The sequence below is a fragment of the Cebus imitator genome, unplaced genomic scaffold (genome assembly GCF_001604975.1).
Source record: "Cebus imitator isolate Cc_AM_T3 unplaced genomic scaffold, Cebus_imitator-1.0 Scaffold81, whole genome shotgun sequence".
In the NCBI taxonomy this organism is placed as follows: Eukaryota; Metazoa; Chordata; class Mammalia; order Primates; family Cebidae; genus Cebus; species Cebus imitator.
In genome coordinates this window covers 5089741-5103561 of record NW_016107396.1, presented here as the reverse complement: position 1 = coordinate 5103561, position 13821 = coordinate 5089741, and the positions used below count along the sequence as shown (strand labels likewise).

At 35.4% G+C, this 13821-nt stretch overlaps 1 protein-coding gene across 1 annotated transcript in view; it reads right to left on the bottom strand.

Moving 5' to 3' along the window:
- Positions 1-5693: 5693 nt before the first annotated feature.
- KIAA0408 (KIAA0408 ortholog) overlaps positions 5694-13821 on the bottom strand; it is a 30788-nt gene continuing 22660 nt past the window's right edge. Inside the window, exons 3-6 of the mRNA XM_017533317.2 lie at positions 13108-13470; positions 12940-13019; positions 9208-10540; positions 5694-6760 (exon numbers count right to left, since the gene is read on the bottom strand). Of these exons, the coding sequence (XP_017388806.1) occupies positions 6587-6760; positions 9208-10540; positions 12940-13019; positions 13108-13470 (1950 nt within the window). The 3' untranslated portion in view covers positions 5694-6586. The remainder of the gene's footprint in view (positions 6761-9207; positions 10541-12939; positions 13020-13107; positions 13471-13821) is intronic.

The window sequence follows — 13821 nt, the reverse complement described above, 5'->3', positions numbered from 1 at the left end:
TTTTATAAGTTCTAAAAATGCTCCTACTCTTTGTGTGCCTATTTTTGATTTCAATTGGAGAAAAATATATCTTTTTAAATTTTTGTTCTTATTGTCAATTATATGAAAGTATAAATGGTTTGTTTTATTTATTATGTTTTCAGGTAAAGTTTTAGGTCCTGGGGATAAAGTTACAAAAAATGACAATAAATGGAAAGTGGAGAGAAAAGACAGGATTCGTCCCCACCGCATCAATTTTGTTTCTTTTTCAGTCTCTCACAGAAAAACGCCACCTGGTGGTTTCCTGTGAATTTTTTTCTGAAAATATCCCGGATGAGGTCTCAAGCTGCCTAGAGCCTCCATTTATTTCAGCTTAGTGGTGGTTACTCTCCTAATTGCCTACAAATGGGTCCTCAGTTGCCACTGTAGTCTTTTTAGGTCCCAACTTTAGTAAAGACGTGACATGCTGATAAAGACCTCTCAATTCCTCTTTCCAATGGAGCTGCATCCTACTTCAGGCTGTATCTCTTAACTTTCCTACATGCTGGTCCCCAGGACCAGGATCTTGATTGCATTTGCCAGTTTTTTGTTTTTTTTCCCCCCCGCCGCGGATACTTTATTTCTACCCCGGCCCAAGGTCAGGTCTCTGCTGTTTTAGGAAGAGATCTTCTTGAGGATGGGCTGCCTGTCTGACCTCTAGCACTGTCCACCCTGGAGTCCTTGATGTAGTGCTTTTGCTAGCCCCCGGATCTGTCTGGGAAATCTAGTGCTTGCTTTTGTTAAGTAGGATACCTCATAAATTCATTTAGCTCTGGCTTTGTGGGCTACATGGCCGCCATCATTAACTAGGTGGCATGGCAGGTCTCAATTTCTCTCTCCTTACCTCAGCTTTCCTAGGAAGAATCTTTATTCCCAATCATTTACCTCCTGATTTTTCATAAATGGGGACTTTGGCCCCCTATTACTCCTATATGTAACTCCCTCTAAAGAATATTGTGGGTGCTTCTCTGGCTTTCATTGCAAATGAGATATTTTACTACAGATATCATTAACTCAAAAAACCCTTTACTGGGTTAAACAGAAACTTTTAAGAAAATTGAAATAAACAAACATATAATTCAGGTTAGACAATTTGGTTTTGAGACTAATCAGCATTATGTAAGAAAAAATCTGCGGATCCCAAATAGCTGGATTTAATTTGTTTAATGATTCTTATAAAATTGCCATGAGTAAGTAATTGAAAAATAAAGCTTCAAAAAGAAACTGGCAGCAGAGCACAATTACAGTCACATTGCTTAACAACAGGGACATGTTCTGAGGAACGTGCCCTCAAGCGATTTCATTATTGAGCAAACATCACAGAGTGTACTTACATAAACCTAGATGGTATAGCCCATTACACACCTAGGGTTCATGGTATAGCCTGTTGCTCCTAGGCTACAAACCTGTACAGCATGTTACTGTACTGAATACTGAAGGCAATTGTAACACAATGGTAAGTATCTATATATGTAAACATAGAAAAGGCATAGCAAAAATATTGTATTATAATCTTATCATCACATATGTGCATTGAACTGGTTTTGTGCAGCATGTGACTGTAATTTCGAGTGAGATTTATATTGGAAATTTCTGTATGTTTGCTATGGTTTGAATATGTCCCTCCAAAATTCATGCTGAAAGTTAATCTCCAATATTAAGAGATAGGGCCTTTAGGAGGTGATTAGATTATAAAAGCTCCTCCCTCATGAATGGGATTTAAGGCCCTTATAAAAGAAGCTTCACACAGCACAGCATTCAGCTGCTTCTTGCTATTCTGCTGTTTCTCTATGTGAGAATAGTGTTGGCCCCTTCTGCCATGTGAAGACCCAGCAATGAGGCACCACCTTGAAACCACACAGCAGCCCTCACCAGACACTGAATCTGCTTACAGATATATCTTGGACTTCCCAGCCTTCAGAACTGTAGAGAAATAAATTTCTATTCTTTATAAATCACCCAGTCTTGGTGTTTAGTTACAGCAGCACAAATGAACCAATATTTCAAGCAAACTGCTCTTATTTATTCTGGAGTATATATATCTTACAAAGTGTGAAACTATTCTCCCATTTTTTGAAGACTGAGGTCAGGATTCAGTTGATGCCATAGATGAAGACTGCTTGGCTATTTGTTGGGTTTACTTCAACCTCATGTCCTACATAAAAAACTTATATAAAATCAGGGTAAAGGCATTAAAAGTGGAAATATTTTGTTAAAGTCTTGTTCACAACTTCTTGAATTTGATAACACCATTTAAGTCAGGGTGATGACTTTTCATGATCACTGAAAGAATGAACAGAAACTCTCAATAAGAGCAAGATAAATAATTTCAGTGTCTTGTATAAAATGCAACAAGACAAAAATGAAAAAGGACTGTTCAGTCTTTTTCTTTCTCTTCTCTTCCTTGGGAAAGGAGGTTGGGAAAAGAGCCTGAGCTAGGAGTCTGAAGAGCCATCTATTTAACTCTCATCTTGGAAAATATTTTATTCAAATTATTATCTTAACTACTTAACTTTTCCTTCCAACTTAGAAATCACTATGCTTGCCTTGAAATTTATTGTAAGAAGCAGACAAGTCAGGAATATGAATGTGCTTTGCAAACAATAAAGTCACAGATGCACACAGGACATTTATACAGGGGAGCAGAACATGAGTGAGTCCAGGCTTAGATTTTGTCTCTACAGAGACCTTGGCAGCCATGCAGACCTCTTTGAATCTCTGGTTTCCCACCTCTAAATGAACTTGTTCTGAGTTGTTAGGTCTTCCAAAATCTAGACCCTTCCCTAATTTCTAGATTTCTCCATAGCTTCATATAAACAGAATTTTTCCTAGGAATTTTTAATTTAATCTATTGGATTAATAAGATCATTGAAATGTGTACAGATTTAAAGTATCATGATTTTATTCCCACTAAAACAAAAAATTATTTTCTATGATGAATATGCATACAGTAAACATGATGAGAAATCATCTTTGGTACTTGTCTGTAGAGCCCCTCATCCCCAATTTTTGTTTTTGATTTGCAAAGCACATTTTTTTATTGTAGGAACATATTTTCAGGGTAAGATGAACAAGTCATAGTTGTAAGTTCTGATAATATGTACTTGCTACTTAAGAAAAACATGCAGAATTTAAAGCAAATAGTACTATAATAAAAAATCTGAATTTCCTGAAAATGATTTAATTTTATGATGTAAATGCAAATCTTAAAAGTGAAAACTTTTTTCAAAGAAGACTTTTATCAGACTCAATTAACAGTTAAATGGGTACAAAGAAGATGTCAGTGTATGAGAAGCCATATAGAGTTTAGTGTGGCCAGGAGCAGGAAGTCAGGAAGGTTTGGCTTCAATTCTACTATCTAGAGATATTTTGGAAGAGGCCAGAGTGAACTGTGTACATATTTGAATTTAGATTTCATAAGATACTCAGCTTTACTGGAGTTCACTGAAGAAAAGGAGGGAAAGAAAAATGTTCTCAATGTATACAAATGGCACAAACAGTTGTTTTTATGCCTACTTTATATGATAGCTGCTAACAGCTGAAGGAGATTTCAATATCAAGTAGTTGTTTATCACAAATGTGCCTAAAAATAATTTTAAAGATCTTTGTAGGGAAGCAGAAACTCTTTGAAGTCCAGATGTTTTCTCAGGATAACTAAACCTGGTAAAATCACCTATGTAGTAGTAAATAATATTTTATGGCTACATCTGCAAAATGAAATATGATCATCTTCATTGTCTATATAAAAACAAATGAAAGTTATGGGTAATTTTTGATAAAATGAATTATACAAAGCATCATTTATATTTTTATATTTGGCTTTGGGACATAAGGCAATATGGAGAACTTATGTGACACACACACACAGACACACACACACACAGAAACTCAAGTACTCTTGTCTGCCTCATTCTTATTCCTTTTTGAGATCAGCCCATTATATCAGTAATCCTCTGCTGAACTAAAATATTTTTGCTGCAAAAGTCTGCTAGGGAAAACATCTATTAATATATGTTTTTAAATCAAATATTTCCAGAAATGCTTACAAGTCCCTTTAAATCTAGCAATGATAGAATAAAGGGTATATTGTTGGGAAGAAAATGCCCACCTAAAGTAGAAATTTACCAGTAAAAAATCACAAAACATCAAAAAATATTTTCAAGGATTATTTCCATTTACCTAATAGGCTTTTCCATTTAAGAATTATAAAATATTTAAAAAGAGAAAACAGAACATTCAAATAATCTTAGATTTTCAATTTTACAATTAAGGGTTTGGACTAGATGCTAATTTATTTTTCTCAACTCTAATTTGTCAACATAAAAAGGTGTTAAAATGTGTCCCATTGGTTCATTCAACTGTTAATAGAAAAAAGTGGCTTAAAATTGTGAAGCCTGAAAGTATAGCCGTTCTAATTTACAGATAACAAAGGCAAGTCCTAGGAAGAAAAAAGTGACCACCCAAGGGTATCCATCCATTCAGAGATCAATCAGTGTCACTCTTTTCAAATCTACCTGATCATCAATATTTTGCTTTTTTGTTTTATTAAAGGCCCCAGAGTCCCAGTCCCTATCCCTGGAAATTTTGCGTTAGTAATTACAGGGTGAGATCAGAAATTTCATTTTTTTTAAGGAGATCCTCAATATTTGAAGGAAGCACAGATCATACCAGCCTACTTGAGGTACCGTGATGGAGGAACAGATCGGTTGCACAGTCCTTGGGCAGGATCTTCATTGTCACACAACAGCATTTTCCTAACAGGTCCATCATTTTATGACCCAGGGATCCACTTTTCTGGTGTTTTCTCCCCTCTAGCTGGAAAGCATATTATGAGAGTGATATTACTTGGTGACTAGTTTACTTTTCTTTGATAGCTTCCTATGGAAAAGGATCTTCCTGAAGGAAATAAGAATTGAAAAAGTAGATTTATAGACCTTAGTTACCATCTGATCCAAATCATTCTATAAATTTAATTCCACATAACTCCTGAAACTGTAAAGTATGAATCTAAACATCACCATGCTACCATCTTAAGCCTTTCAAGGAAGTCTACAATTTGAAAATTATTTTCTTTACCTCAGGTCATGGTGAACAATGAAGTACATTTCTCTAAATGGTTCCAATACATCATAAGGAGATGGCTCTTGGCATACGTTTGGCATAAGAATTTTCTTAGTAAAAGAAAAGCTTAGGTAGAATTAATAGCTAATAGTTAATAGATAATAACATAACAGTTATTAATAGTTAATAGCTAATAACATAACATAATTGGTTTTATATAGACATAGTAGACAGCAAATTTCCTTCTAAAATCTTCCATTTAGAATTCCAAGCCCCTTAACATTCATATTTCTGTCAGTTTTCAATATAGATTTTATGTGTTCATTGTATGCAAACTATAGCCAAAATATGCATTTCTATTCCTGATGCTACTGTGGGTGTCAAGGTTTAGTTTAAACCTTTTGTTTTTGTAGCACACTATAAGAAGTATAATTCAGCTCTCAATGAAATATTATTCCTGATCTTCCTTGTTAGTAAAATAGTAAATTAGTTTGTTTGTTAATTTTAAGAAAATGGTTAGAAAAAGAAAAAAATAATAAATGACTTACCTCTAAGTATGTATAACTCCATGTAAAGCAGCTAAACTAAAAGCTTACCACAATTTTAAGAAAAACTAAAATTCGACATCATTTAATTTCTTTTTGCATTCCATTTAGGAAATGTTTGTTACTGAGGCTGATAAAATAAATTCATTATTTAGTCATGTCATTTATAATGCGGTCTCATGATACTGGCTCTGAGGATTAAATATGCACTTAAAGACAGACTAGACTACCAAATAATATATAAAACATTTATGAACATTTTATGCTTGCTTAGACAGCTGATCTATTAAACTTGTGACATTTTTATTTAAAAAGAATAAACAAGGAAATCAATGGTATTATTTTATCCTTAAATGGGTTAAGAAATTATGAGTTATCTTTAGAAATCTACCAATGTTAGATGTGTGCATAATTCTTCTTTTTCAATGTAGCTGGGGGCCAAGGAAGTGGTTAATTAATATCTGTACTGCAAATGCCTTAAGTGGATACCTATTAAAAGGTATACAAAATATAAACAGTATTGTATATTTTCAAAACTTTTAAATAAACACAAAGAATATATAGGTATACATGTTATAATTTCAAAGTCAACAGTAGCACATAAGTTATTCATATCTAAATACATACTAGGATACTTCCTATTTCAACACATGCACCTACAAACACAGGGCCATGCACATAACTTTGCTTTCTGCCACTTGCAAGAAAGAATATACAATATTATACATTGTTTCAACTTATATCATATTGGAAAATTAATGAGAATGGTGTAAAAAAATTCTGATCTAAGAAACCAAAATACAGGAAGATAATTATTCCTTAGATTAAAAACACTGAAGACTGATGGAAAGTTAGGATTTAAATTGCTTGTCGGAAGAGAACAGGACTGCCTATAAACACTCAGAATGCTGTTTGACAAGTGGGACTAGAACCTCTGTAACATAGCAATCCAGGCCAAAGACTTAAACCATCGATGCTTCGGATCGCAGAGAAATGGTATAGTTGTGGGTAGTTCTCCGCAAGGCAGGGGGTGCAGATGGAGATCTGGATGCCCATCTGGAGGGGAGACGGCGATTTGCTGGTCTAGCAGGTCGGGAAAATCCTTTTCCATGTGAGGCGTTCACTGACATGGATTCCTAGGACACAAGTAAAGACATTCCTCTTACTCTCTAGGCACCAATAATGGGCTTAATATATGATGGGTCTCAACTATAAGATGAATCTGTTAGTAAATTTAGAAGAAAGAAAAAGCATTAAAAACTAAATAAGATACTTGCCTAATATTTGTGGTTTTGAATGTTTTAAGGCAATTCAATATGGAATATGGCACTTGATAGTCTTGTATCTTTCCTCACACTGACAAATTTTGATACAGTTGATCTCTTTGTAGAACTAATGATAAGCTCAGAATTTAAAAGTTCAAGTTAAATAAATTGAATATCATGGAAATACAGATGTTTCTTAGTGGCCTATTAGGATGTTATAGTGTTATTTAAAAATAAAAAGATAAATTATAGAAGAAACTGTTCATTTATGTCAAGTTATTGACACTTTTATAGGTAATAAGCTAAAGGCACACAAACCAAATGATCAGTGCTTTTTTTTTTCACTATCACTGGCACTATCTATCAAAACCTTAAAATTATCATTAAAATACTTTTAAATACATCTTCATTCTAATACTAATACAGAGTTGCTGTATCTTGGATATGTTCTGATGACAGAAAACCGTTTACTTCACTTTTTTTCTCTTTTTAAAATTTCCTTTCTTCTTTCCTTTTATTTTAATGGAAGAAAGGCATTCCTTGGTTCTTAAAAGAAGTACAAAGCTTCCATAACACACTTTACACACTGTGTTCCTACTGACGCTTCTTAGACCTGAAGAAGCCAGTGCTCTTTCATCTGAGCTAGGCAGTGAGGATGGCCTCCATTTCTATTTTAGCCATGGCCTGACAGTAACCTACAGTTTCTTTTTCTTTTTGGAGACCTATTTTTTAGATTTGTTCACAAGGGGAAAAAACAAAAAACAAAAACTACTCCTAAAGAGCTATAGTAGAGGACCTCCTCACCAAACTCCCAATGAATGCAAAAAGGGAAATCACTTAGTATTATTTCTTGCTAATGATAATTTTGGTAGGTTATTGCACAGATATTTCTGTTTCCTATCTTTAGCTACAGGATGTTGCAGACATTGATGGGCTCAACTAAAAAGCAGAGAAATACAAAAGCAGGATACTTTTTGCACCTTATGGAAACAGGCAAGATCTCTCCTAAGATGGATGAAAGCTGATATATTTGCAGACTTTCAAATCCACATAATAACTGTTTACACCAGAAGGAAGCAGCTTGCATAACAGTTTAAAATCATGCTGCATACCCACTGCATTCTATGAAACTAGGAGTTTTGAAGCATTGATTAATAATAACAATATGTCGCCTTGTAACTTTTTGTTATGTTCCTAAAAATTATATGAATAAAAGAGAACTGTTGTATAACTCTTCTTTGTAAATACCAATTTCTTTGACCTCTTTTTCTCCTATAATAGTTAAGGAAGATTATATTCTTTCATAAATCGACAGGAACAAAAAAGATAACAGTTTACTTAAATGCCCATTTGAGTGGTTTTTTTTTTTTTTTTGGTTTTTTTTATCTTGCTTATAATGCTTTTACTTTGAAGTTTATTGAATTTCCATTTCTATGCTAAGAATACATACAAATAAAAATAACCTTATTTGTATATACTATCTTTTAGTTCCACAGATAAGAGGACTCTGTTAGGCACTGTTTTAAATGATGTGTATTTCCCATATTCATATTAATGTGACTAATCCTATGAGAAAGAACATAAGTCAAACGCTGAGAATGACTGAACTAATCATAGTTAATAACTGAAAAGTGAAAATGATTTTTAAAATATTTTCCATACATTTATAAGAACCTTTAAAAGAATGAAATTCTACATATCAAGAAACATCCATTCTGAATATTTTTTCAAGAAGGAAAAACATTTGATCTTCTTGAGCTTCCTAAATCCACTTATTGTATTTATGGTTTCCCATTTCAGAATTTTTATTTTATTTTATTTTATTTATTTTTTTGAGGCTCTGTCGCCAGGCTGGAGTGCAGTGGCGTGATCTCGGCTCACTGCAACCTCTGACTCCCTGGGATTCGAGTGATTCTCCTGCCTCAGCCTCCTGAGTAGCTGGGATTACAGGCATGAGCCACCATGCCCAGATAATTTTTGTATTTTTAGTAGAGACGGGATTTCAACATGTTGGCCAGGATGGTCTCCATTTCCAGACCTCGTGATCTGCCCGCCTTGGCCTCCCAAAGTGCTGGGATTCCAGGAGTGAACCACTGTGCCCGTCCCAGAATCTTTAAAAAGTTATAATGTACTATTCTCAGTCTTGAAAACACCTTCAAGGTTCATGTTGAGTTACATTTATTTACAAACAGGGTCAAGAGACTAAGAAGTGTCCAAAACTTGTGCCCTCATTCTGTTTATATGAATGGGACATATAAACTGAATTCAGAGCCATTTCTAATATGGATGCTACCAAAATGCGTTATTTGCTTTCTCACCTCTGTTCTCTTTTTCCGATCTATTCCTTGCTTTGCTTCCTGTCCCCCCCACACAGCTGTCTTTTGCTGAAACTCGTGTTCCATTTGGAGCATTTCTAAATGCTGACTTAATGTGGCACCACCACTGACATCAGAATTACATTTGGTCCCATGATCCCGGAAGCACTTAGAATTTTCCAATGTAGACTCTGTTGCTGTTTCATAAGTTTTCAGCAGCTTTTCCACAACACCATAATTTGACCTGGGATCAGCTGACCTCGGTCGGCCAGACAAATTACTTGGTCTCCAGTCATGCTCGTGGAGCATATTCCGATAACTGCGAGGACTTACATGTCCCTGCATTTGTCTGACTAGGTCTGTTGTGTATTTCTTGGTGGGATTATCAGGCACATTTTCCATGGGCACAGGCATGTGGGCACTGGTTTTCCAAATACCAGACACCTTGTTACTTTCTGATATGCTACCTGTGTGAGTAGATGAGGTATCACAGGGCTTGGGATCTTCCGATGATTTGGAGCAGCTTTGATTTTGCTGTATTGCCTGACAATATCTATCCGTTCTAAATACAGTCCTGTTAAATTCATCAGTCTTTGCTGCCAGCTTTTCATTCCTTATAGTCCTTTTAAAGCCACAACTGAGATTTCTAAGTGGGTTACTGCTCTCTGCCACTGAAGAGCTACAGTCATGACTTACATGAAGATTGGGATGAGATTTAGCAGGGTGATCTGGGATCACCATTTCATATTTTGGATTATTGGGGGTAGAGCAGGTTTTCTGAAACCACAAAGTGGAGGGGCTTCTTTTTGCACCTATCCCAACGTCACATGACCACATGCTAAGCCCAACATCTTCATTACTTGGAGGCTTGCTATCTATTTTGACTTCTGGTACCAAAGAGGAAAAGATGATACCATCTTTCAAAGTTTTCCCTTCATTTGGATACAACATAGACATCTCATGCTGTCTCAAAGGGAAGTGAGGGTTGTAATTCCTTTCACTTTGACCCTCATGGGGCACCCAGCTGTTGTGGTCTAACCTTTCCTTCCATCTTTCATAGGCTTGTTGAGAATCAGAGCTGGGAAAATTTCGAGAGGTACTTCTTGGAGGAGGAACTGGTGGAGTTTCATTTCTTTTCAAATCGATTGTATCAGTTTCACATTTTTTCATAGAATTGCTCTGGAACACACTGGTACAGCTCAGATTCTTTCTATTTTTCTGTTTTTCTTTCTCTAAACTGATTGGAAGAATGCACTGGTCATTGTTGATCATGGGGTTCCCATGAGGTATATTAGTTACATTTGGCATTTCCTGGAGAAAAGAATCTGACTTCATCCTAAACAATGATAAAACATGGTGTATTAGTTATAACTTTATTTTGAATAAGCTCTCAAAAGAAACCATGGCTCAAGCAATGAGTTTCTGCTATAGGAAAAGGAGTCACAACTCCCTCATGCATCATTTTTATATAAACCTCGCAGTCAAAAACTTCAAGTCCTTTTACGGTAGAATGAAGTCAACCTCTCAGTGTTATATTCAATGTTCTACATACTCTGACTCAAATTCTTTCCAAACTCATCTCTCATTTTCACTATTAGCTGAGACTTCACCTACCCTCAGATTAAACTATGGAGTCTCCTGTGTTTCTGCTACTGGCATTTCCCTTTTTGTAGCTTTTATCTGACCATTCCCTTACTTCCTCTCTGCTGCTGAATTCTTATTCATTATGTAATGTGAGCTCAAGTTCTTCTCCTTGAATTTGAAATAACATTTTAAATAGTAAGATAGAAATCTAAATAAAAGTGCAATGAGGCATGAGTAATTCCCAATGGAAGGTGTTATTTGGCCTTGAAAAAAAAAGAAAAAATTTTTTGGATGATTTGAGTAAAAGGTATACAGGCAAAGTGAGATGTGGTTAAAAACTATGGCTATTCAAAGGAAAATGAGTACTTTGATATGGATGAATTATAAAGCAGAGTGGGGAGGATAATGAAAAATAAGAGAGAAACATTAGGTCATGTCAAATTGTAATGTCTGAATTACAAACTAAATATCTTAAACCTTGTTCTAAAGGTCATGCGGTGACAATAAGAATTTTTTATTATGTGTGATTTGTAGAATAAAATTGGCAAGTAAATTTTCTGAGTTACAGTAAATAAAAATCTAAATATCACAATTCAATCTTAATCACACGGATACACGTATATCGTATTTATACCTCTTCAAATTATAAAAAAAATGAGATAATTTACAAGAAAATGTGGCTAAATACCTATTAACAGAGAATAGAAGCAAAACTAAATGGGCAAATAGAGGACAAAGTTATGTTTAAAACATGTTTGGCTAAGAAAATATATTGCAAGTCAGCACAAACATTCTGAGCTTCCTAACAACTAATGAAAAGGGAATACATTTGTGTAGCTTTCTAAATGAAGCATACTGCCCCATGAGGAGAGACAAATGTTGATCCTAGAATAATCTATCTTTACTTAACTTGCAGAGAATTCAAATGTATCTGTTAATTTGGTTAAAACTTACTGTTATAAGTATATACCATTTCCAAACGGAAACAGCATTTTTTTGGTGTGGCACATGTACATATTTACAATATGTTGTTCTGAAAATTATGTAGGCCTCCAATATAGAAATACTAATTGAAGTGAAATAAAGTAATCTTAAGCATTAAACATTTCAGAACATGATTATATAATCAAAATGCCACACTGTTAAATCTGACATCATTTAATGATACATTTAACTGAATTAGCTCAGTTGCACACTCTCATTGCTCAAATGCTCAGAATGCGAAAGAACTACCTTAGAGGTTACTTTTTTTTTTTTTTTTTTTGAGACCGAGTTTTGCTCGTACTGCCTAAGCTGGAGTGCAATGGTGCGATCTTGGCTCACTGCAACCTCTGCCTCTCGGGTTCAAGTGATTCTCCTGCTCAGCCTCCTGAGTAGCTGGGATTACAAGCACGTGCCATCACACCAGGCTAATTTTTTGTATTTTTAGTAGAGATGATGTTTCTCCATGTTGGTCAGGCTGATCTCGAACTCCTGACCTCAGGTGATCTGTCCGCCTCGGCCTCCCAAAATGCTGGGATTACAGGCGTGAGCCACTGTGCCTGGCCCACTTACTAATTTTTTATGGAAGGGCTACCTTAAACACCAAAAAGAGTAAAGAGTTACTAACAGTCAGATTACAAAGAGAATTGGAAGATTTGCTTTAAGAATTAGTGAACAGAGAAATATACAATGATAGTTTCTGGCCTTGTGCGGTGGCTCACACCTGTAATCCCAGTGCTTTGGGAGGCTGAGGCAGGGAGATTATTTGAGGTCAGGAGTTCGAGGCCAGGCTGGCCAACATGATGAAATCCTGTCTCTATTAAAAATACAAAAAAAAAAAAAAAAAAAAAAAAAATTGCTGAGCATAGTGGCTTGTGCCTGTAGTCCCAGCTACTTGGGAGGCTAAGACAGAAGAATTGCTTGAACTTGGGAGGCAGTGGGTTCAGCGAGCTTTCACCCCACTGCACTCCAGCCTGGGAAACAGAGCGAGATTCTATTTCAAAAACAAACAAACAAACAAAAAATTAAAGTTTCTATCTCCCACCCTAGATAATGCATTTTAATAACTCACTAGTTCTTACATGTATGGAGGAGGAAGCAGTTTGGACTCATTAAAAATAATATTCTTTTTGATTTACCAATCTAAAATAATCAGATGTATCTGCCTACCTTCTATGGTTAGACCGCTTTTGAATTTCCTCTTGAAAGCTGCACAGTTCTTCACTAACCTTCACAAGTTCTTCAAGAGCCTTTACACATATAAGCAACATCACGTTAGCACTTTGAAATGTAAATATTTCTTTAGAAACAGTGCCAGGCCAATCACATCTTACTTACTGTATTGAGGGCGCCAGAGCAGCTCTTGTTCTCTTCCTCAGAAGTACTCAGGTCAGGCCAGGCCTCACATTCTTTTTGGGTGTCTGTAGCCAGAGGATCCAAAAACCCTACTTTTGATTTTTTTGTTGCTTTTTGTTCCTTACACATTTGATTTCCTCCACTGACTAAGCTCTGCTCTGTTTTATTTTCATTTCTCAGACCATCTTTGAGATTCATCCTTGTAAATTCACATTGTCCTACATCAGGGTAATTTGGGGAAGATTCTACTATTTTGTCTGGAATGGTCTTCTCATGGTAAAGATCAATGATCTTAGCACGTTCATTCGTATTGATTTTCCTCCGAAGCTTTACTTCCTGGCAAAGCTGTAAGAAAACAAAATTAAAATTTCTTTTCCCCTAATTCACTTTGTTAATATTCTTGCTACTAAGCAAACTGCTTTTAGTTCTCTTTGCCTTATTCAAATATACTACCTGGGTATTAATGCTTTTGCCTCTAAATAGTGCCTCTCAAATATGGATTAGCTGGAACAAGTTTGATGAAACATGAAGGCTACTTTTAGCAGGGCAACACATGGATGCTAAGTCTTTCTGACTAGCCATCAACTCATTCAAAAATAAAATAAATCTGTATCTGTATATAAATACAGAAACACTGTCACAAAATTAGAATGACCTGAATCAATTACTGGCCATACTACCTAATTGCTTTTAGGG